General features: G+C 36.2%; 1 protein-coding gene across 1 annotated transcript; it reads left to right on the forward strand.

The window, feature by feature from the left end:
- Positions 1-88: 88 nt before the first annotated feature.
- Positions 89-22,892, forward strand: RAB22A (RAB22A, member RAS oncogene family). Its single transcript, XM_007440047.4, has 7 exons — positions 89-405; positions 2,894-2,973; positions 7,974-8,055; positions 10,672-10,743; positions 10,820-10,926; positions 11,737-11,846; positions 13,370-22,892. The coding sequence occupies exons 1-7, from the start codon at positions 370-372 to the stop codon at positions 13,465-13,467; spliced, it is 585 nt and encodes a 194-aa protein (XP_007440109.1). The 5' UTR covers positions 89-369; the 3' UTR covers positions 13,468-22,892.

Raw genomic sequence — 22,892 nt, forward strand, 5'->3', positions numbered from 1 at the left:
CTCGCGCCAAGATGGGCGTTCCTTCCTCCCCTCCCCGCCGGATTAGGTCACTGGACGGGGAGGAGGAGCGCCGTCACATGACGCTCGACGCGGGGCTGTCCAAGATGGCGCCCGGCCTGTGGACTCTGAGGAGAAGGAAGAGGCGCGTTCACCTGTAGCTCAGAGTCGGGGCAGGGCGCGGGCGGCTTCTCTTCGCCCTCCCGAGGAGGCCTCCCCTCTCGAGGAGGCCTCCCCTCTCGGCCGCCTTCTCCGGAGACACCGCTGGGCAGCTGGGGCGGGTTTTCCATGCGGGTCCCGCGAGGGGCAATGGTGTGGCTGGACGGCGCCAGCGGTTCCTAAAAAGCAGCGGCGACCCCTCGTTCTCGAGCGATGGCTCTGCGGGAGCTGAAAGTTTGCCTCCTTGGGGTGAGTGATGGGGGCGGGAGGGCAAGCGCGGCTTCTTTTTTCTTCTTTATTAAAGCTGCGGGCACCGGGCAGCTTTAAAAGTTGGCTTTTTCAGCGGCGCCTTCCTCTGAAAAAGGAAGGGTGTTTGCTCTCCAAGGCGCTCGGCGATGCCTTTCCCTGGTAATCATTTCCTTGGTTGGGGGCGGGGAGGGTCACCACCTTAGAACTGGGATCGTCTGCCTCCCCCCACGAGAACTGAGTTAACAATTTCACCCCAATTCTTGGCAGGTTTCAAAGAGGTGAATTCTAGGTCAGCTTTTTTAGGATTATCGTCTGACAGCCCTTTGACTTCTGGAACTAACGATATGGATCTGGGCTGTGACGCTCCTTTTTTTTGTAAACTTCAAGTAGCTCCTCATAATGCATATGTATTGAGAGTCCAGCCTCAGCTTCCTCTGTAGGATTTATTTCCAAATGTGTGGTCGAGGCTGCAACTTTTAGGAGGGTCTTGTCCTTTCTTGGAAAGGAAATGTATTTTCTTGTTTGTTCTCCAACCTCTTCCAGAATCATTATTCAAAACATTTCTGTTAAAAAAAAAATGAAAAACATATTTTGAGAGAAGCCTGTTGGGAAGTTTTTGAGACTGATTTAAACAGTATGCAACAAAATCTTCTATCTTAAAAGAAAGGGGGTGATGGTTAAGGCTGCAGTCCCATTTAATTGAATGAATCTTATTTCTGAGGAGATAATCATTGGATTTCACTGTAAAATATTAATATCTAAATAATGTAATTTGAATTAAAGTCCAATTCTGAAAGATGTTTATAGGAGAAAAATACACAGTATTCCAGAAAAGCAATATTCTCTGTTTAGTAGAATTGTTCTGCATATGAAGGAGTTAGTGAAACAATAATTTTGTCCATTCACTCTGCCCTAAGATTGGTATAAAATACAAAGGCAGAATATTTCATATACCTTGCATTTAAATGCAGAAGAACATGTATGTTTTTAAGAATGTTGAAAGAAATGGAAAGATACCTTTCTTTTTTCTTTTAAAAATATCAGCATTATTAAATCCCAGGATCTTCAGCTAAAACTGAATAATTAATTTTATATATATATATATATATATATATAAAAACATAAACTGAATAATAATAATAACTTTATTTTGCCTTTTCTACATTTAACTCAAGGCAGCAAACATACTTAATACTCCCTCCTCCTATTTTCCCCACAACAATAACCCTGTGAAGTGGATTGGGCTGAGAGAGAGTGACTGGCCCAAAGTCACCCAGCTGGCTTTCATGCCTAAGGGAGGCCTAGAACTCACAGTCTCCTGGTTTCTAGCCCACCACCTTAACCACTATGCCAAACTGGCTCTTTATTTAAAACTTTATTTAGATTAACGTATGAATTTTGACTACAGGCTCAAACCATTTCCTCCAAAGGCGTGATATTCCTGTTAATGAAGTCATACATGAAGCATGAGCGTTGGATATTCAGTTGTGAAAAAAGATAGTTGTGATGCTTGGAAGCATGGCTTTTTGTCCAATTTAGCTTCATTTGTACAAAAAAAGAAATAATTACAGAAGCATCACTATACTTTCTCAAATACTTACGTAGTCCATACCTGTTTAATGTTTTTTTTCTATTCCTGAATGCATACATAGCCTTTCATTAAATAGGGAGGGGTTGAATGAATAACAAGTATTACTAACACTCTTGAACTACTTAAACACCTTGTTTCCAGTCCAAATTGTTTACTATGCATATTTTTAGGGTGGATCATTATATAGCTGTTGGAAATAAGTCTCTGGAAAGGTATGCTTGCATAGTGTTGCCATTGTAATGTTTATTTGGGAAAGCATAGAAGTACTATGTTATCTAAAAGAACACTACCAACATGCACTGTTGTATGATGACAGTTTAATTCCTTGCTGCTATTATTTGGAGTTTTGCAGCATCAGTCCAATAGCCCTAGTGTGGGCCTACGTGACCCAGAAGGTTGGGTTCAGTGAGTAAAGTTAATCATGGGTACATATATTATGCAAACATAGCCCACATTTTGTTCAGTCTTGGATAGACTACTTAATAAGATATCAATTTAATGCATATTTACTCAGAAAGAAATCCCACTGTGTCAGTGGGATTAACTTTGAAGTGATTACATAGTATAGTAGCTTTGCTCTACCATTACTTTACAATATTTAGATTGATGATTACAGTAGATTCAAATAAGGTAATATCTCTGGCTCAGATATTAAGTTGCTACCCAAGACTTTAAGAATCCCTCTTTATCTCTTTAATAGTTTCAAATGAATTCAGGCATGTTCATTGTTCACTGGATGTTTAAATAAGGATATTTTTTGGAAACTGAAATTGACTTGTCCAAATTCATGGAAGTTGGATGGAAAGTGCTGAGACTAGGGCTGCTCCTAGAAGTACAGGTAGTAGGAAGATTTATGTCTGAATGAGCTTAAAATTACTTGTTTCATTTCTCTTTCAGGACACAGGTGTGGGAAAATCAAGCATTGTATGGCGCTTTGTAGAAGACAGCTTTGATCCGAACATCAATCCAACTATTGGGTAAGTATCTAAAACAATTAATGAGCAAGGAAGCTAAAAATTATATAAAGTGTGAGGTTTTTTTTTTCCATGATTTTTATTAAAGATGTTAGTTATAATAATAAGAGCAAATATAAACTAAACTCAGAAAAAGGAGAAATAGAAGGAATAGAAAGTGCTAAGTAAGAACAAGAAAAAAGAAGAAAGTAAGATAAAGAAATATATAAAGAAGTGACTTCCAATCTTCATCACGAGTAAAAACAAATTTGATAACTCTTCACCCCCACAAGGTTACAAACAAAGATCTCTTCTTCCCATAACCCATTCCTTATCTATATGCAAATTCATAAATCATTGACTTTTCAGTCCTGGTGTCCATAAAGGGTTACCAGAGTTTTATATAAACATGTCTTATTTTAACATTGATCAAACAAACCAACTTTATATTCCTTCTGACAGTCTTGATTTTTGCTTCATTCAGATGTTGTTGTAGGATTTGGTCTCTCTTCAATATTTCTTTTTCCCATCTCAGAGACTTCTTCAAGACTTTAGCAAGCCTCTTTTGTAAAGCCAGTAAAAAGTAATTGTCCAGATCATTCTCTTGGTCTGTCATTTGTATTTCCTCTTTGATTTTCAAAACTGTAACCAACTTCTTTTGTATATCCAATAAAAAGACATTATCAGGGTCATCCTCTTGGCTTGTCATTTGTAATTCCATTTTAAGTCCCTTATCTATTTTGTAATGCACACTTTTTTTTTATTAATCAGTGTTTCTGGTTCTGGTATTTCTGCATCAGATTTAACATCTTTTGGACATAATCTATCCATAGAAGTAGACATCATTGCTGACATTTCTGATATTGCAGCTACTGATGTCTGGCCCCATTCTTCGAAAATCTCCTGAAGTATTTCAAATGTTATAGCATTTTGTGTCATTTATAAATCCCCATACTAACCGAAAACCAAAGCAAGTTTAAACTTTTTTTCCCCTTTTCTGCCTGGAATCTTTAGTCCCCTTTAGTGTCCAATTTCTCAAATAATAAACTCTCATTTTTATTGTGAAAAAGCATATAATTAACTGGAAGATAGAACCAAAAAAACAAAGGGCTCAACCACAATCCTAGACCAAAACACAGGAGAACAACCAGGTCTTTAACAATTTGCAGAAAGTCAACATGGTGGAAACAGTACAGATCTCTGAATGGAGTGGGGATATCATTCCCCGGGGCAGAAGCCATCACCAAGAAGGCATGCTCCTGGGATGCCACAAGGTGACATTGCTTAATTGATGGGACCTGGAGCATGCCCACTCTCACTGATCCCACCAGATGCATGGAAACATATAGATAGGTGGTCCTTCAAGTAGCCAGGCCCTATGGCAATAAGGGCTCTATAGGTGATAACCAGAACCTTGAATGGCACCTAGAAGCCAACTGATAGCCAGTTTACCTTTCAAAGCAGCAGAGACATCATTGCTCATGCCACTGCATTCTTGCACAGATGAACCTGTGCAAAGGCCCTCTCAGCCACAGCTGCCACCTGCTCTTTGTGCAAGAGCTGTGAGTCCAAGAGGATCCTCAGATTCTGCAGTAGTCTCTCATGGGGAATTGCAATATAGTTAAATGGAATGTCCCCAGAACCAGGGGGGAGAGGGGAGGGTGTGTTAAAGTCACTTGATTTGTCAGGATTGAATCTGAGTCTATTCCATCCAGGTCTACACAGACTCCAGGTACTAGATCAGGACAGCATAACCTGGTTGAGCCAGGATTGAATTTTGTAATTGGGTATCATCAGCATATTGACCTCACCCACCGGTTTCATGTAGATGTTAATCAAAAAAGGAGAGAAAGTCAAGCCCTATGGCACCCCACAAGTGAGAGGCTGTGAGTGCAACCTCTCACTCCCTGTCAGCACTGAATGAAACTGGCCAGGTTACACTGGAACCAGCAGTCCTGCAGAACAACCAATCAATTATCTATCTTTAAATAATAATAAAAGGTTTGAATGGTGGCAGTGCAACTTAAATGGAGCTGACCTTTTAGATCTATTCCAATTTGGGCTTGGGACACAAACAGATTATGGTTACCTCAGTAAATGATATGTAACCGAAAGGTATACATTGGTTAATTGGGCTTTCAGTATTAATCCATATTATCTGTTATCACATTCTTCTGGGACATTTTGTTGATATAAGATTTGAGGGCTGCCTTTGAAAAATGTAGAGAATACAAAATAATACAAAATATGTCAGCCAGACTGTTATCTAGTATGTGCTTAGAGATCATGTATCATTGCTCTGCAGAACCCCCATCTTCTATATAAGCCATTTAAAGGTGTTTAATATTTGTACAAGCTAGGTTTCTCAGAATTCAGTAACCACAATTGTCCATAAATTTGATTCCTACAATAGAAATATATTTCTATTTTAAGAATGGTATAGGCAAGTATGCATCTGTTGACATCCTGCCCTACTAATGCATCTACTCAGTGTCTAATTGCTTACCGTCTTATAGAATCCTGCTTATGATTGATCACTTGATCTACAATGATCTTAAGTTTATTCCTAATCTTAAAATATAAGGTTCAAACAGCAAACTTTGTGGGGTTGCCTAATTTTCATAGGTAACTACTAAATACATTAAATAGGGCCAGATTATTTGCTGGACCACCTATCTCCTGTTGTTTCTACCTATCCCATGAGACCCAAGAGAGGTGGACATGGTGCAGGTCCCTTCTATGAAACAATGTCACTTAGTAGAACCCAGAATGCAGGCCTTCTCTGTCATTATGCCTGCCCTTTGGAAGAAAATAGCCCCCCCCCCCCCGCCAAGAGTAAGACGGCTCCAACCTTGTTGGGTTTCCATAAGGCCCTGAAAACCTGGATTATCCTCCAAGCATTGGGACAGAGCATTGAATGACCCCATCCTGAATGTTAATATGATTATGGTTTGGCCTTGGTTGTGTTACATTGTGTTGCACTTCTTGTGGTTTTATGTTTATTGGTTATTTTGTTTTGTGTTTTTAATTCTATGTGAGTCACCCTGTGTTGAAATTCGCTATTTGACCAGCCATAAAAATCATTTCAATAAACCAAACTGAGTATTTATTAAACCATATTTTGAGAGGAGTACAGAAAATTATTTTGGAAAATAGATTGCTGTATGCAAAATAAAAACTTAATGGCTTTTTCCATTACCTTACAAGTATTGCGGGGGAGATCGGCAGCATACAAATTTAATAAATAAAATAAATAAATTGCCATAAAAGGATTTCAGAAAGTTTTAAATTTGGATCCTACATAATGTCAGTTTTATTGTTTAATTTCATTTTGTTTAAAGTAGAATGCTAATTTTAACATAATGTAATAGTTGGAATACTTCTGTTTTTCTTGGAAACATCCTGTACTTTAGTGCCATTGATGTAAGATGGGTTTCCATTTCATAGCTTATATGAAGGCTTAGAGGCTTCCTGTATGGTCAACCACAAATGCCCAATTCTCCAGTACCCACCCCCATCTCATCTCACTTCCACACTTAGTCACAGTACACATAGATACATGAAGAATCTGAATTCTGTAGAATTCAGTATTTATTTTTAACATGCTTTCAAAAATCCATATAGCTAGCTTTTATCATTTTTTTTCAAATGCCTTCTAAACAATAGACAATCCTGCACATTTATTCTCCTTGAGTTGAAGACATCGGAGACTTTGACAACTGAGGTTAGAGATTTTTTCCTTCCAAACTCATATCAGTTCATACATCATGAATTTAGTTCAACATATGAAATTTTGTCACTTAGTAATTCTGCAATTGAAACCAGCTAATGGTACAATTGAAGCTATTATTCCTGACTCTTAGGATGATTGCCCACATTTTAATAATGCAAAGAAACAATCTTTCATTTCACAAAACATATCCAAGAATAACCATATTGTTCTGATTAACGATACGCAAAACTATTTCCATGTTTAGGGTTTTTAATGTTGCTATTTGCTAAAGAACATAAAAAGATAGAAAAGAAACATATGAATATTTATTGCTCATAGACTATTTAAATAGTCTTAACTACATATATTATACTATGGAATTAATTGTTGAGTTAAATCAGTTCATTTAACTCTAAAAGAAAAAAAACAGGTGAACATTTTAACACAGAGAGTAGTAATGACAAAATTATTCAATAGTCCTCCACTCTAGACTCCAAATAATTGAATGCTTGCTCAAATATGCAATGAGAAGCAATTCAAACCATTACATAATTGGTAGAGAGTGGGAGTCCTTCCATTCTTATAATATAAATTGCAAAATTAAAAGTATGCAGTATCAATTTATTTTGCCCTCTTGTTCCAGTTTTAGTTTTGTGTTACTGTAGTTTATTTATTTATTATTTATTTATTATTTATTGAATTTCTCTCCCGCCCATCTCCCCTACAATAGTTGCATGAGTATGACTGTACTGAAGTTTTGATTGGGTAATGTTTGTCTCTTACATAATAAATTGAGATCTTTCTGTTTTACTAAATAAAGCATGTGGACGTATTGTGTCTTTGGCTTAATACGCCCGGTAGGAATTGAAATGGAGTAAATAGAGGGGCTCTTAGGAAAATGAATATGCCTCAGTTCCTTATGCCTAATTTTAGCAAAATCTTGCCCCATATAGCTTTTTGTAGTAATCAATAAAGAAAATAAAGGAGCCAGCCCACCAACTTATTTTGTAATATAAACACTAATGAAGCACCTGGAACTTTGTGTATTTCCTTCCCTATTTATGATCTGTTATGAACACAGAATAGAATGTGATGGCATCAATAAATCTTAGTTGTTCAAAGTATTTTTCTCATCTCGCTACATGCTCTCCTTACTTCTAGATAAAGAAAGCATGAAATATACAAATTTTCCCTCCCATTTTTAAAATTATAAAATTAATCAGAACCCTAATATTTTTTGGGGAAATATGTTGAATTTTAGTTGATGGTTTCCTTTGTTTTATAGTATATTAATGCATAACATTCTTTTCAGAGCATCTTTTATGACCAAGACAGTACAGTATCAGAATGAATTACATAAATTCCTAATATGGGATACAGCAGGACAAGAACGAGTAAGTAGATAAACCATTTTTTAAATTGGGTTTGATGAAATCTTTCTCTGTGACCTACTTATAGATAACTATGTCCTTATCGTAAGGGATTTTTATAAAGCTCTTCTTAATTGGAAGGAGTCACTGAGATGTGGAGATTTTCTTATTAGGGAATTTCAGAATCATTGTCCTTGTTCTGTGAAATGGTACACTGAGATAAAGGATAGATAAGTGCCTTTGTGGATATATTATATCCCAGCTAAATTTACTATACAATACTTTTTAATGAAATTTGAGAAATAGCCTTATTCTAATATGCCCATGAATTAAGAGAAAATGAAATGATGAATCTGAAAACAATCTGAATGCATAGAAGATTCATAGGAAAAAATGATATCCTTACAATTAAATGTATACAATAATAATCATTCTATGGTGAATGGACCCACGCTAGACTTTATGCATTCTGAACCAGTTGCCCTTTGTATTTCAGTAAGTTTAATGAAGCTTTGATGATAAGACAGCTTGGGAGTGGTATAGGATGTGAGTGTAGACTCACGGCAGAAGAATGATTACTTTTCCTCCTAAAACTTCTATTTGTAAAATCATTAGAATTTTCACTTCCCTATTCTTGGAAATGTTAATGATTTCAAGTAAGTTGAATTAACACTTGCCAGTAAAGGACAGGCACAAAATCTCAGCCTTACCCCCTTGGTGATCTAATTATACCTGTCAGAAAAATATTAAAAAATGAAGCTTCCATTTACAGAAAGATTGCTCACTTCTGCCTTAAATGATGCCTTGCTCAAGGCAGCTTTTTTTCTGTGCTTCATTAGTATTTGCCCACTTAGGGCTTTTCCTTCCCATTTATGGATCTAAACCTGTGCCTTTCTTGGAAGCTGCATATAAAGCTATTCAAAGCATTTGAAGAGGCACTTCACAAATCTTGCTGGCTCCTTTTGAATATACAGCTGCTTCAGGGCCTTTCCCTGGTCATCTGCATATGCCTACGTAGACAGTGCTTCCACTGGGGCTGCCAGCAAAGCAACTGTGCACTTTGGGTAACCCCTCACTACAGGCAGATCCAGCCTTCTGGAGGACAGCATCACATCAACATTTTGAGGAAAGATACTTTGCTTGTACCCACACTTTAAGAAGTGTCCCTTTGAGGGTTTTACACAGCCATAGTATATAGTTGTCACTGCTTGGTATGTCCTCCATTTTATTTTTGCGTTTTCTCATGAATCCTTTCCACATAGGGAATTTAATAAACAACTAAATAATCACCTGCCCCTAAAATTTTGGAGTGTCCTTGCCTCTAAGCTTACTAGATGTTTTGTGATTTTGAACTATGAAACACTGGGTAGAAATACAGCTTTCTGCATAAGACTAGTAACTAATTGTCTCAGCATTCTTACTAATCTTCAGGTTTGTTTTTGAATAATAGAATAACTTTTAGAATTCATTTTCTTTAAATCTGTCTGTATGTAGCTGATTTAGCAGTACTTAAAGAAAAGAGGATCTTCTATTTTTACTTCTGAATAAAACTTGCAGTTCTTGCAACAGAAATAGCATGATATATTGTCAGCTTTGTGACTCAGAATTGTGGTCTTCTCCCCTTTTGTAGCAACTATAGAAAGGGTCATTTTAAACAGCAGGCATGGTATGACTAAGGATGAAAAACATCCAGGTTCAGCTCCCCACTCAGCTGTAAAGCTAGTTGCTTTGAGAAATTATTTGCATTGATTTTCTTGGGTAGTATGGCACAATCAGGAACAAAACTATATCCTAACAAGCAACTAATGTACCAGTCAGCTGCTTCAGTTGCTCACTAGATTTAATCAGGATTGAAATTTACATTCAGTTATGATATCTTTTTTCTCTCATTGCATCATCTAGTTAAATAATGCATTCTAGAGCTTATTTGGCTGAAGTTTTAAATTGCTCAGAGCGCAAGTGGAAGCAAACTTTTTTCTATGTCTTATATAGTATGATATGGCATTTTTGTATTTCTGGGTGCTTTATGTATATATCTTCCATCTAGCAATTATATGGATACATCATAAATGGATTCATCATATATCTTCATATTCTACCAAAATGCCTATTAGCATACTGAACACTATATGCAGTCTTGTTTTAGACATGGAAAATAGATTTTGGCAACATTTTTATTGCTTTGTTTAAAAAAGAAACAAAGAACAAAAACATATTCTGTATAACAGAATATTGCAATTGAAACAAAAGTGTAATCTGCACAGTCTCCTTGCACCTTCCTCAGTTTATGAAAGCTGGCTAAAACATCTCCTATAGAGCATCAAGATGTTTTGTATTGGTTAAAGGGTTAGAGTGCTCTAGGAACACATATATGAACTGTGAAGCTTGCTAAGCGATCAGGGCCAATCACTTTCTCTTTGACCAAATTGCTTCTCAGAATTGTTATACCTAGGTTCTCTTTTAGTTGTATTACTAGTTTATTAGGAGGAAATATGAGATAAAACTCTGATAGATGACAAGGGTGTCTTATAATGAATTTTATTTTATCTGTCTTACTCATATTTCATTCCCTTTTTCTTTAATATTTGATATGATTAATATGGCAGAGAAGCCATTTTTATGTGCTCTTTCTCTTTACAGTTCCGTGCTCTGGCTCCAATGTACTATCGCGGGTCCGCAGCAGCTATTATAGTCTATGATATTACAAAAGAGGTAAACTAAATACATTTGCAAAATCTATAGATTGGCTATTTTATTTAATTTACTGATCTTGTTGCTTCCATTTTAGGAAACATTTTCAACATTAAAAAACTGGGTAAAAGAACTTCGCCAGCATGGACCTCCCAATATTGTTGTAGCAATTGCTGGAAATAAGTGTGATCTTAATGATGTAAGGTAAATTAAATAGGATCTTATCCAGCTGTCAATAGCATTTTAATACAAATCTGCCTGTACAATCTTTTTCTGTACTTAGTTTCCAAAAAAACATGGATATTCTAATCCTTCATTAATTTTAATGTATTGAAGAAGAGGCAGGAAATAATTAGACTCTCAAAACAAATTTTATTATGTTTTTAATATTCATGGCAGTAATTTACTTTCATTTTAATTACCATTCACTATTTTAATCAGCCGATTGAATAGAAAGTTGGGTTATGTGTTAAATAACAAAGAATGAAAAGGATGCAGTATAATTTGTGAAAAATAAGTATGGAAAGAATCCTGCATTGGATTGAATCCTGTTGGGAAAGGGAGAGAACAGAGCACAGCTCCTGAGCTCCTAGATAACTAGTTGGGTGGAAGGCAGGATGCCAGGAAACAAAAGTAGGAAGTAATGGAATTGAGCTTCATTTAAATATCTAATTGCCATCCATCCTTTCCTGGACATACATTAGAAAAAAATTACTGTCTTTTAAATAGCAATAAATCATTGTGGAATCAAAACACCCCTTTTGTTGCTTTATTGTACCTATTATATTGAACCACTAATGTTACAGCAGTATAGAGAGATGTCCTCCCACTACACATAGTGTTAAACAAAAACTTTGGTTATGTCTCTCAGATACAATGACTTACAGAGTTTAGATTAGTTGTAGAAATAACTGATAATGCTGCATTGATTTGCAATTCGTTTTATTTGCTAAACTCAAAGTAAATAATTATTGTTTGTTTATACTATGTATTCTCTTCCCTCCCACCCTACAGAGAAGTTATCGAAAAAGATGCTAAAGACTATGCAGATTCCATCCACGCAATATTTGTAGAGACTAGTGCAAAAAATGCAATAAACATAAATGAACTGTTTATAGAAATAAGTAAGTATTAAATGTCAGTAAATCGCCTAATATTTCTCTTCTTGCATTCCTAGCTAATAACAAAAAAATTATATTAGCTTCATGTTCTGCTTCTACCAGCTGAACACTGTCTTTATATTTAGCAACATTTGATTAGGACAGAAGTTAACTTGATCTTCCAAATCATATCCTGGCAGAAGAGTAAGAAAAGTACTGTCATTAAAATTTTTCATCCTGTGAAATGTCTTAAATTTGCTAACAGATATGTAATGGGTTCATTTCATATCATGTGAAGGAGAGCCCGTGGATTATACAGCAAGCATTAGAGTTGTGCAAAATATTCAAAACCAGTACTTCGTTGAAATGTGTTGATGTCAGAGAAACACCACTCCTCAAAGTATTAAGTAACCACATTTGTTCTTGTTCCCAAGGTTCTGTGGTGTTGTGGTAAGAAAACTAATGCCACTTCCCTTCTGGGAACAGTATTTAAACATGGAGGTTTCATTATCAGATTAATTTTTTTATTTACTACATTTTATATGCAACTTTAAATCAAAATGTTCCTATAAATATGTTTAAGCATCATTTTAAATGTCTAAGCTATCCAATATCATATATTTTTGGTGGTATATTTTATGATAGTTTGGTACTGTCCAAATTTTTTTTTTCCCCAGCATATTACCAGTTCATTATATAAGATAACCTTTGGTTCCATGGATATATGTGATAATATTTCCTATCACTACCATTAATGTTACGGAATTAAGCTGATAAGACTCTGGCAATTCTGGGTGGTACTTTTATTTAATTAAATAATCTTGAAGTGCTAATTTTATAGGTGAGTTTTTTCCAAGTAAAAGTGGGATTGTTAATCATTAAACATTCACTTTGTAAGATGAATTCCAAGCAGTTTGAATAATTTATTAGATAATTTACCAGTACTTTTGGTTTAATTCAAGAAACACATAATCCTAGTATTTGGAAGTTTTTAATATTTTTATTATAATTTTACAATACAATAAAAGTATAAAAAATGAAAAGAAAAATAAGAAAAAAGATAGGAAATAAGAAAAAAGTAAAGAAGTGAAAAAAAGAAAACATAGAATTTTGACTTCTGTCCTTCTATCAAGTCATTGCTGTCTTACTCTTTTCCCTCCCTCTTTAACCCTTTCTAATCCCCAAATCATCAGTCTTTTCTTCTTTCACCAAAAAATGCATATAAGGCTTCCAGTCTTTGAAAAAAAGTCTTTATCATTTTTCCCCTGACCTGTAATCCTATTAGTTGAAGAAACGTTAGCTGTACTTCTGAGCCGCTGCAGAATCTTGCTGCAGCATTGGCCATTTTTATCTGTAGGCCTGTGTCTGTTTTAATGGATGCCTTTGAGAAGACCTTTCTGTTTTTATGTATTATCAAAATTACGAATGTCTTGTAATCCAGCTAGACTCTAGGAAGGAGTATTTATTTATTTATTATATTTGTATAGCCAACCATCTTACTTATAGTTCTAATTATTCTAATAATACTCTTTTTCCTCCCTCTGCAGGTCGTAGAATTCCATCAACAGACGCCAACCCTCCATCTAGTGGTAAGGGCTTCAAACTTAGGAGACAGCCTTCTGTGACAAAACGCAGCTGTTGTTGATACTGCGACCACCAAGCTAGCTTTTATAAAGTATTTGGCCTTAGACATTAAGGGTTTATTTTCAGTATCTCTTACTGGTATTGGATTCTGATCTCTCTGATATTCGAAGACCCCAAAATGGACCATTTCTGGCATACTAACATACATTCTGGGAGGGTCTGCATTGATCATACTATCAGACTGTTTCCATGTATGCAGTGTACAGACTATCTCTTACAGTCAAAGGGAATCACCTTTCATTTCTGTTTCAACCTTTGAAGAGGAGAATCCAATGTACAGATTATAAGCCTTGTTATTTCATAGTTTTGTAGAAAAACATTGCCATGCTTTTGTAAAGGGGGGGAGGGAAACTAGCACTTTTTATGGATTTTGGAGGGAGTGGGCAAGCCCTATGGAAAGATAAGTTAGTCCTCATTTTAGTGCCATTCTGCACTCCTTGTTGCTGTTCCTATAAGCCTTACTGTTTTCATTGTTGCTTCTCCAAAGGCAGAAAGAACAGATGATTGATAAATGGCTACCAGAATAATGATGCTGATAAGAGTGACCAAATCAGCCCATTCAGTCCCCAATCTTAAATTGCACTTTTTTATTTTCTGATAATATTATAGAAATACAAATAAGATGTTTGCTTTTAAGCAAAAAAAAAAAGTAGGGAAAGCGTAGCCGTAGACAATCTTAGCTCATTATGTATAATTATTTTATAGTTAAATAGACATAGACTCTTCTTAACAGACTTCCAATTAAGATACTAGTAAGGAGCTTAGATGAAATGGATGAAAATAATTTGACCACAACTGACAGGTATCAGTTGCTGTCAGTAGCCTGTAGAGCAAGCATGTTAGTTAGGTGGGAAATGTTTTTAATTGCTTAGCATAAAGCATTTTTATACTTATTTATGAACCCAGTATCTGAAGTAATATAAATTATGAAAGTACCATTGCTAAAGGTCAGGTTCTTGTTTATCTCCCTCTCTCATCCATGAGGCGGATTGTGAAAGAAAGTCCTACAAACAATTGCTGGGAATCCCAGCCTAAGAGCATGAGGCCTTCAGTCAGTTGGCATCCTCTAGTATAATACTGGAAAACATTTCCTTCACTATCCAGTAGAGGTTGCTGCTAGTGTACTTTGAGGCTTTCTTCTGGAACAAATCACTTTACAGAATAATCCAGAAATGGAATTCAGAGCTGTCTGGGGCAGTGTTGATGGGTGCTTCCATACGGTTGAACTCATCCTGAAGACTAACTCTTTTTAGAGCCTGCTTTTAAACAGACTAGTTCTTAGCTTTGGTTGTGCTTTTCATTTATTTTAAACTATAAAGTAATCTTGCCCCATCATATTATTTCTCATTATTTATTTCTGTTGCAAACTGTCAGAGCAAACATGTACATGTTTTTCCTCTTTAGAATATAAGCAGGTAAACTCACAGTGTGTAAAGGAAGCTATAAGGCTTTGATATTTCCTGTTCACAGAACATGTCAGTGGTGGCTTGCTTTTAATTCACTGCTTAAAAGGGAATTTCAAAGGTTGCATTGGAAATAAAGAGTTTAGGCTTTTACATCCTATACCATATAATTCAGCATTACCCTTAGTACAAGGAAATTATTACAGTTAACCAATGCAATTGGAATTATTGAGTCAGAATAAACTTAAGCCCAGCTCTTCTCTAAAGAGTTCAAAGTTCTAATTTTACAGTATGTTGTCATATGTTACATCAGAAGTCTCTCTGAAAAGAAAAAGCAAATTGTGGAGTATTTGGCACTCCTTCTAGCCAAACTATGAATCTGTGTGTTAATAATGTATTGTGCATTCCATATCTTGGCTAGTTTATGTCATTAGTTTGCTCTAAGTTTTGATTTCAAGAATCAGCTGAAGATATTTATGTAACCTAGTCCAAAAAGCCATATGCTGGCAAAAAGTATTTAGAATTATAGCCTGGAGAGGTTGGCATTACAAGACACCCCAATAGCTTTGATTTTTCAGTGTTTTGTCAAAGATACTATTGTTTGTCCAGCACTGCATATGGAACTGAATGTGTGAAAGAAAGTGTGCCAGGGATGTACTTACTGGGTGTTTTCAAGGCAGTTTGCTCAGCACAGTAAACTGAAGTCAGAATAAGGATCATTTCCAACAGTTTTATTAGGCTTCAGCAAGACCTAGCAGTCGGTTCCTTCTGATGCTAGCATTCTACCATGCCTGAGAAGCTCCCACCAAAATTCTGTGCTGTTTCATAGACCTTTGAAATTTGACTAGGAACTTCCATGGGGTAAGGAAAGCAAAAATCTCTGGTAAACACATATAGGACCTTGAGTGCTTAAAAGGAATTGTTAGATTTAACCTAATATTAGTTAAAAACCCTCTAATGAATTGGAGATGATCAGCAGGCTGCTTCTGTAACTACATATAGATAAATCATTGTCCTCCAGTGCAGCCTTGTATAAATGTAGTATTGGAATGCCAGTGCCTAATACATATGCTTATCCAAACTGATGGTTATTAAAACTTTTTCTTCTTCACATGGCTATTTTCTAATCACTACTCTGTTTCTTGGTGCTACTTTATTTGTTAGTCTAAACAAGTGTTAAAAATAGTAAATGCCATACATAAAGAAAAGAGCGGTCAAGCAGGAAGCTTTTTTTTGGAGAATATCACTCATGTCTGTAGCAGCCAACTTTATCCCTGCACGATAGTAGCACCTTGCCACTATTTATGGCTTTCATAGTTCACTTATGCCATTGTGATATCAGTTAAACTACCTTCTTGCAATTACCTATAATTAGAGAGTTTTTTATTTCACCTTCTCGGCAAACAGAATATTTTAACATACCACCAGTTGCATCTTTTGAAGCTGCTACTATAGTGTTCCCTTGTATTACCATGTGGCTATGCAGAGTGACATTTCAAGTGCAAGCTGTGGCCTTGGCTGTATTTCAAAAACTTCTCTTCCTGTCCTAAGCATCAGGTCCACTGCCAATGTGTTAGTCTGCCTTAGAGTTCATTGGATATACTTAATCAAATATTTGTATTGAGATAATTTAAATCTAAATCCCAGCTGATTACTGGGAAATGGGGGTTGTTTGCAGTACCTCAGTCCTGTCTGCTTATCTCTTCTTGCGCAAATTAATATGAATTTTGAGCTTCAGCATATCTCCTGTAAACATCTGGGAATCTTTAGGTTCCCACTTACTGCAGTTAAATTGTATCACTTGAGTTACTTGTATAGAATAAAACTTCTACCACCCAATCTTGCATTTATCTTAGATCTCCTCCATAGGGTTTTTCCTAGGTGGGGGATATCTGGTGTATATTCTCCTTATGTAGAGTTATAGCATCCACAAAGAAGTCTGGAGTATGTACTCTTGTTTATTGTATGTTGCAATGTATTAGTTTCATGCAGTAGCACAAATCTTGCAAGAATTAATAGAAAGGCATCTGGTAAAATGATCTTGCTCTTGCCACTCAGCATCCAGCTTATTCCAGTATAAACTAAAAGCTGAAGATTAGATTTCAATTAGCTATGGGATACTGAAATGGGGCATATAAATCCATGTGAAACCACATATAATGCAAGCAAATAACTTGCAATAAATAGCCTACTTGACATCTTCTCAAAAGACCAATTAATTTGATGAGACTTATTCCAGGTAAGTGCACATAAGATTGTACATTTGATGTGCATGTACTTTAAATAGTGAGCCCAAAGATTTCTCCCAATATTAATCAAGTATCATTCCACATTTGTAAGAATTATGGTTTGGACACTAAAGTAAAATAACAGTTGGAAATTTATGTGGGGAACTTGCTATTTGGTGATGTATCTAAAATATGCTAGCCACCATACATAAATTTTTAAAAATGTAATGTCTTAATATGTAAAAACCAATGGATGAAGAAAAAATGTAGTTTTTATCTCATTTTAAATAATGATTTAAGAGATAAAGTAGGTATCTCTGCTGAAAATAACCTTTTGGTGGTGTCAGATCTCTATTGCTACAGGCAGGACTAAAAAAGGCAAACAAGCAAGAGAGAGACTGGAGACATTTATTAGAGAAAATAATAAAGGTGACAGTATAAGATTTCTGACCCTTACTTTTGCTTTCAAATGTGAACCCCATATATATACATACATACGTACGTACGTACGTACGTACGTATGTATGTATGCAGTTCAAAGGAGTTAGCTTCTAGCTTTTTCCTGTACCCTCAGTGAAGAGGAAGGAGGCCTCCTGCTTTGGGGAATGTGTACCAGCTGCTGGCCTCCAGACCACTGTGATGATCTACTCTTGCAGGTAGTTAGATTCTAAAGAGCAAAGGCTGAAAGGAACCTCTTTCATAGTTAAACACAGCATTATCTAGTTATTTAAGTATATGGCAGAGTTACTTTTGAAAGTATATCCAAAATGATAAAACACAGCCATAAGAGTGCCAATGGGAGCCTGAGTCTGTCAGAGATATTCCAAACTCCATCTGTCAAGATTTAGCTTTCAGATTATCATACATACACATACCTTTCAGGCTGCAATCCTATACAGTGGTACCTCTAGTTATGAACTTAATCTGTTCTGTGACTCTGGTTGCAAGTCGAGTTGGTCTCAAGTCGAAGTAAAGTTTCCCATAAGGTTCAATGTAAATACGGTTAATCCGTTCTGCCCTCCGAATTTGGTCGCACCACGAGGCAAATTTCCCCCATAAGGTTCAATGTAAATACGGCTAAACAGTTCTGAAACATATGCATTTTATTTTTAAACCTCAAAAACCTTCCAAATGCCACAAAAACCTTCCAAACGCCACAGAACACACCACAAGCCTCACCGAACGTCTCCTTGCTACCGTGATCTCGCCCACAGGAAGCCGCGACCGCGTGGCAGCAGGGAAAATGGCCGCGGATCCGGTTCGTAAGTAGAAGCGGAGTTCGCAAGTAGAAGTAAATTTTTGGGGCCGGAGCTGGTCGTATCTTGAAAAATTCGTAAGGAGGGGCGTTCGTAACTAGAGGTACCACTGTACTTACTAATATGGGAATGAAGCCCAGTGGAATTTAACTGAACTTGCATGTTGTTATTCTATACTCAGAAGTATGAGTTCAAAGGGTTCTTTCAAGTCAAGTAGTACAGCAGTGTAGAGGATTATATGGTTTAAACTTTGCAAACAATATTACCAGTCACTCAGAGAGAAACAACATTTCTGGCAAATTATTTTTGGCTTTCCTCTTAAATATGTGTTTGAATACTAGAAGCTGCTGACAATCCTTAGGCCTCAGCTGATCTTGCTGCGTTGACTCCCCTTATAAAGATTATATCCTTGTTCCAAAATGGAAACAACAGGAAGTATATAAACCTGCAGGAAATTTAAGGTGGGACTTAAATTAAGAGAATTATCTGTTTGGTCAGCCACTGTAAGAATGAAGGTAGGTGAGCCAAATGTGGAAAGTACTCTTAAATTGCTTGGTCTTGCTTTGAGATCAACATCTAATGTAGCTCTTGCTTAGGCCTTTCCATCAGAGGGTGAAGCATGACTCAGAGTTTACTTGTATCTTTATCTTGTTGGCCTTCATTGTTAACACTGATTTCTACTTCTTAAAGGAATTACAGAGCTAGCCTACTATGCCTTTGCTAATGCAAGGGTATTTCCTGCAGTGATTGGAGGAAAGAAAATTCTTGCTATGAATAGCAGAACTATTTAGTTTAGGTCACAATCCAGTGTGCTTTGCCTCAACTGGAATCTAGTGTCTCATATTGATTGCACTGCATTTCAGTGGATGTTTTTGGAATGTCCTTTTTCTGTACCGTGTTTGCTGAAGAGGAGAGGTTTTATTTTTAGTAGCTTGGATCAGCAAATCTTCCTCTGGATGATCTTGGGGGAATTCTAATTTACAGCAGGCATGCAGCCATTTGAACTGCCTAACCCACCACTCCTCATCTATAGTTTCACTTTATTAATAGCAGCAAGCAGGACTAAACAAATTTAGGACATTTCCCAGTGAAATCATATCTGAAAAGTACTCAGCTTTCATGTAGTCACTTTGGAAAAAATGCTTCTTTCTTGAACAGATATTTTTTAAGGAATGTCAAGTTCTTCTTAGAAAATCCAAAAACTTAATCATAATTCATTCTTTCATGAGAGACACACAGGCAAGCACTAAATTGCCTTCAATTGATTTTTCTCCTCCTTTGAAGTCACCAATAGGATATCTTCATTCTATCTCTTACACAAGCCATATATAACTACACTCAATTTCTTGTACACTGAGAAGCTTGCATCCAGAACTAAATCACTTAATAATTCAGCATATTAAAAAAAAATCAGAACAAAACATAATGATACTCTCTTCTCATTCCTTCCTATGTAGTAAGAACGCTATTGTAGACTGTTACCTGAACCTTTATTAGAGTCTTGGATGTTAAACCTGGTACATTTTGCACACACATTAAAGGTTCTGTAACTCAGCCCCTCCCTATGTGTATTCATAAAAAACAACACTAATGTTTGGCAGCCAAAATTGCATCTCAGGGTTCTGGAGAGCCACAGCTAGCCAGAATAAAGGGTACTCAGATCAGTAGATAAATAGCATTAGTACAGAAGGTAGGTGATTTTTCTTGTTACTGTTTTTGTTTTGCTATTGCTAGGCTATTGCTGTTATCTAACCCTAGGATCCCTCCTGTGGTTCCTGAGGGCACCAGTGTGACAGTAGTCACCTCCCGTTCATTTTTAATAAAATTGAAAAGGAAGCTGGCATGCTGCAAAGCGAAGTACCAGTCTCAGGAATCATTATTTCCAAGAACTTCCTTAGATTTCATGTAAGTTCCATAAATAATTTTAGAAAGTAAAAATGGTGGATAGCTGCAGCTGACAACTATGGTTGTAAATATGCCCATTACTCCAGACAAAAAAACAAACTGAGTTTAGCATTATCAGTTTGGTTTCTGGCAAGGTCAGGTTTGAAGACAAATATTTTAAGTGTTTATGCTTGTCTACAACAGCCGTTTTCTTTAAGTGGGCACAATATATCCTCAAAAGTGTTGGATGTCACTGTACTGGCCCAAAAGGTTGCGGTGTGGAGGGAGGACATTGGTTTAATCCAACACTTACCAAAGTAGCAGTTCTACAAAGTATTGAGCTCTTTTCCCTGGTTTTGAGATCTTTCCACAGATTCTTTAGTTAGAAACGCTAGAAAATCAGCTTTGTTCAGATGAGATGTGTTTGAACTATGAACCTCTCCCCATTTTGTATATTGATCACATGCTGTGAAACAACAGTTGCTTGCTGTCCTCCTGCCTCTGTATGTTAAACAGCAAAAAGCCCAAGTATGGGATTAAATTTGATCATTTCAGTGCAAGTTTCATAATATTTGTGCACCCTGAGATCAAGGGATGTTTCATCATGTAAAGTTGCCCTGTTAAAAGCATGCAGTAACACACTTAAGAAACCTTTTTTAAAAAATTGGTTTTCTGCAGAGGAAAACTTTAGAAATGCCTTTCCCAGATTTGCATGCAAAAGATTAACCACATTTCTTTCTGTGCCAACATTCTACTTTCTATTGCACAACATGAAAAAGATAACACAAATTTAAAAGTTGTAAATAGAGGTTGGAAAATATTTCTTTCAGTAGACCCTTATTCTTTCATGCATAATCTCTAAGGGACCAACAATGGGTAGAGATAAAGTCAAATTATGGAAGAGCTACTTTCTGTCTCTTTCTCTCTCTATATATCTTTGTCCAACAAGCCACTATGGAAGAGCTATAGAGGGGCATTTGAAATGTTGCTGAAATCTACATGAGTACCATTCCTTTTCTAATATGAAAACAGAATTAAAGAAATGTAATGCAATCTCTTCTGTCCCTAGAAAGAGTCCTGTAGAAATATAGATCTTGGTTAGAGGGCAGAACATTTTTTTTCTCTCTCCAGATATTTCTTATAGTTCCAGTTTAGCACTTTCTTGCCTTGACATCTCTATGGGAAGCCATAGGTGTCTATAACAGGCCATGATGACATCAAAATAACATGAATGACTCAACTATATAATGATGTCATGCTGTTTTACGCTATGCAAGTTGCATCATTTGTATGATGTATATTTTCTTATATCCCCATTGTCCCAACCCTTCTCTATCCCCTGCAGACAACTATGTGGGAAGTTGCTACCTTGGTGCAGCATTATAAGTATTATCTTTCATTTAATGGAATTAGTAAAAAAGCTAGCCACCTCTCTTCAGAGGCTTTTGATCTAGCAGAAATGTTTTTATAAATAAGATATTTATAAGTGATAGTTTAATCATAGTAGCAGTAACTGAACTCAAAATGTTGCTTTTCTACAGAATGGTTCCAACTCAGAAAAATGCTATCAATGCAGTGTTGTACTTCTTTTGCAAGATTACAGTAAGCAGGTCTTAGGAAGAAGCTAAATTAATTATTCAAGTTAAAAGAGAGGGACTAATATATATTGGGACTACAGTAAGTGAAAAGAAAGGACTCCATCCTCTTTTTTCCCAGAAGCTAGTGTTTGCGCTGGAAATAAATGGTTCATTAAATTTAATAGGGATTACTCACTAAAACAATACTACTGTCATGCATAGCTGCAGCTATTTGCAATATAAAAAGCCCCGTGTATAAGTTCATTGACACATTTAACGACACATCTGGTTTGGCCTTTAGACCATTATATTTAAGTCAACATTGGGTAGGCCATTTAATCAAGATGCCCAGTTGCATCTTGACAATCCCTAAGAATTTCCTGTCTTGGCTCTAAGAATAATCTATATGGAACACAAAGGCAGTCGTCAAACCTTTTCACCACACCAACTCTGTCCAGACCACATGTAGGAATCACTTATATCTTTGGCCTGCTAAATTATTATGTACACGGAATCACTACAGTTACAAACAATTATGGTTGCAAGTCTACACTCCATTTACTGAGATCATATTGAATTCATTTTAGACTTCCAGAGACAGAGCAGCACTATAAATTCAGAAACACCTGTGGTATTAGCATTTGTGCTTATTGTAAAGAAAAAAATATATTAAATGGCATTAAAGAACACTGCTCTTTTTCAATTTATTTACAGGCAGATCTTTAAATCTAATACTCAGAATCTTTGACATTCTTCATGAGAACCATATTGTGCTGTCTGTGTGGAGAACAGAGGCAACAAGGGCCAGGGGGCATATTAGGAAGATATATGCCTTCTTGTATAATAGAGTAAGGGTAGGCTGGTATGTATCCACAAAAGGAGGCGAGTCTCCAAAATGATATCCCAATGGAGACATGGGTAAGCAATATGAAAATGAAATTCTGCAAGGGCAGATGTGTCAGAAGTACAAAATGGTGGATAGGCGTATACAGAAGTCTGTTTTAGAGTGAGATTTTGACCTTTAACATAATTAGGGATGAGATGAGGTAAAAAAAAAAAAGAACTTTGCCTTATAAAA

The sequence above is a fragment of the Python bivittatus genome, unplaced genomic scaffold, assembly GCF_059951505.1.
Source record: "Python bivittatus isolate LINGU-HERP-01145 unplaced genomic scaffold, Pbiv_v1 ctg000700_np1212, whole genome shotgun sequence".
Taxonomy (NCBI): Eukaryota; Metazoa; Chordata; class Lepidosauria; order Squamata; family Pythonidae; genus Python; species Python bivittatus.

What these genes read in the sequence shown, in the direction of transcription:
- RAB22A (XM_007440047.4), top strand. Translation starts at nt 370, where the DNA reads ATGGCTCTGCGGGAGCTGAAAGTTTGCCTCCTTGGG. An exon ending in TGAAAGTTTGCCTCCTTGGG is followed by an intron (nt 406 to 2,893) that starts GTGAGTGATGGG and finishes TTTCTCTTTCAG; the next exon opens with GACACAGGTGTGGGAAAATC. An exon ending in TGAACTGTTTATAGAAATAA is followed by an intron (nt 11,847 to 13,369) that starts GTAAGTATTAAA and finishes CTCCCTCTGCAG; the next exon opens with GTCGTAGAATTCCATCAACA.